This window comes from Leopardus geoffroyi, chromosome X, assembly GCF_018350155.1.
Source record: "Leopardus geoffroyi isolate Oge1 chromosome X, O.geoffroyi_Oge1_pat1.0, whole genome shotgun sequence".
Taxonomy (NCBI): Eukaryota; Metazoa; Chordata; class Mammalia; order Carnivora; family Felidae; genus Leopardus; species Leopardus geoffroyi.
Genome location: NC_059343.1, coordinates 79,627,869 through 79,630,197, shown reverse-complemented (window position 1 = coordinate 79,630,197; position 2,329 = coordinate 79,627,869). Strand labels below are relative to the sequence as shown.

At 37.7% G+C, this 2,329-nt stretch overlaps 1 protein-coding gene across 1 annotated transcript; it reads right to left on the bottom strand.

Moving 5' to 3' along the window:
* Nucleotides 1-989: 989 nt before the first annotated feature.
* On the bottom strand, nucleotides 990-1,343 carry LOC123594398 (transcription factor BTF3-like). The gene has a single exon (XM_045471170.1). It carries the CDS (start codon nucleotides 1,287-1,289, stop codon nucleotides 990-992), a length of 300 nt encoding a protein of 99 aa, XP_045327126.1. The 5' UTR covers nucleotides 1,290-1,343.
* Nucleotides 1,344-2,329: the final 986 nt, after the last annotated feature.

Below are 2,329 nucleotides of genomic sequence, written 5' to 3'. Positions count from 1 at the left end.
GCCCTGTTTCCTCTCTCTTATTGTCTCTGCCTTAGTTCATTCTTCTCCCCCCCAAAAAAAAGCTGATTTTAGGGGCAGGGATGGTGGATATTGCTAGCTGAAGGCTAACAGACTGTCAATGTCATAACTCAGGGGAAACATTTCTTTCGTCTAGCTTTTATCTATAAGAATCCAAAGAGTGGGCCATGTGCCCTTCCCTGGAGCAATCAATCAATGGCTGGTGGAAGGGACTGTATATTTGCCCCTGCCAAGGTCAATGTCTTACTATGGTCAGAATGGGTAAGTTTTATTAATAGAAAAGCAGGAAGAGTTAGTGTTTTGAAGGTGGATCATGCTAGATGAAATTTTTATAATCAAGGTAATAATAGTGAGAGTGTATGTGTGCAATATAATCACAGCCCACCCCTTCACTCCAAAGTGGACATGTGTATATATATGCAAACATACAGTGTCACTATTATTACCTTGATTATAAAAATTTCATCTAGCATAATCCACTGGCCCACATATAGTCAAATGCACCTGCCCTGACCCTAAGGTGAGACCACCTGAAACCATAGCACATCCAACTTTAAGCCCAGCATATCTCAGGCATTAGTGTTTCTCTCCATCAGTTCTCAGTGTTTTGTTTTGTTTTGTTTTTTAATTTGCATTATACTGCCATTTAAAATCTTTATTCAAACTTCATCAGAGATTACCAGCCATATTACATGCCATGATCAGCTTTCTATAAACAACTTTCCTTTCTGTGTACAAAGCAAATAACTTTATTAACGTTGTTTCAAACTTTATTTCAAGTTTTCTTAAGCCCAATTAGCTGCACAGAATGAATTGTGTGTAAACAAATAATGAAAAGAGCTGCAGTGTTGCAGTGTTGAAGATATAGATTTTATCAGATCCTGAGCAAACATTTAAAAAGCAGTCATAATATAAAACAGCAGCTCCCAGAAACTTCTCCAAGTTTTATCTTCTTCAGAAGTTGACTCAATTCACTTCGCTTCATTCTCTGAAGCTTCATCAAAATTGTACACAAGATCTAGAATTTCATCATCATCCACCTTTCTGGTAGCAAGTTGTGCTTTTTCATCCAAAGATTGTTTGGGCAGAGATTCAGCCAGTCTTCTGAAACTAGTCAGACTGTTTGCATAAAGTTGGTTTAAGATACTGGGAAGCATTTCTTTAAGCTGCTTTATTTGAGTATGGCCTGTAATAATAAAAGTATTCACTGCCCGCAATGCCTGAACTTTAGGGTTGTTAAAGTGGATCACTGTTCCTTGGTTTGTGAACATATTTAGTTCTTCAATACCAGAGGTATTGTTTACCCTTAACTTCTTTAAGGAGAACTGAAGTTTTTTGTTTTTTGTTTTTTTTTTTTTTCATCTGCTGTAGCTGTCTCTGAACCACCTTCTTTTGGCAAGCTTTTCCTTTCCCACCAATGTGAACCTGTGCTTGCAGTTTATAACCACTAAACCAGTCCTACAAGAAATGTTAAAGGGGACTCTGAGTAGAAAGGAAAGACCATAAGTAAGAGCAGGATAAGGAAAAAACACAAAAGCCATAAAAAATACATACGTAAGGGGCGCCTGGGTGGCGCAGTCGGTTAAGCGTCCGACTTCAGCCAGGTCATGATCTCGCGGTCCGTGAGTTCGAGCCCCGCGTCAGGCTCTGGGCTGATGGCTCAGAGCCTGGAGCCTGTTTCCGATTCTGTGTCTCCCTCTCTCTCTGCCCCTCCCCTGTTCATGCTCTGTCTCTCTCTGTCCCAAAAATAAATAAACGTTGGAAAAAAAATTAAAAAAAAATACATACGTAAAATCAGTAAAGAGACTGACTGAGCCATAAACCTAGAACTGGTTGTTGGTGGGGGGAGAGAAGTAAAGAATGGGTTCAACTTAAGTGACAACCAACTTAAAAATAGATTGCTATATGCAGAAAATATTATATACAAACCTAATGATAACCACAAACCAAACACCATTAACAGATATGCAAACAATAAAGAAAAAGGCACCCAAGTATATCACTAATGAAAGCCAAAAAAAAATATGAAAGAAAACAAGAGAAATGATCAAATACTAAAAAACAACCACAAAATTAACAAAATGGCAATAAATACATATCTATCAATAAATCTTGGAATTAAATAGGATAAATGATCCAATCATAATACATAGGGCGACAGAGTGGATAAAAGAACAAGATTTTTCTATATGCTGCTTACAAGAGACTTACTTCAGACCTAAAGAAACTGGAATATTGAAAGTGAGGCGTTAGAGAAGCATTTATGATGGATCTATTCAAATGGATGTCAAAAGAAAGCCAGAGTAGTGAA

Bases quoted from the DNA above. Each gene is read 5' to 3' on its own strand.
- LOC123594398 (XM_045471170.1), bottom strand. From the start codon at position 1,289: ATGTTCACAAACCAAGGAACAGTGATCCACTTTAACAACCCTAAAGTT.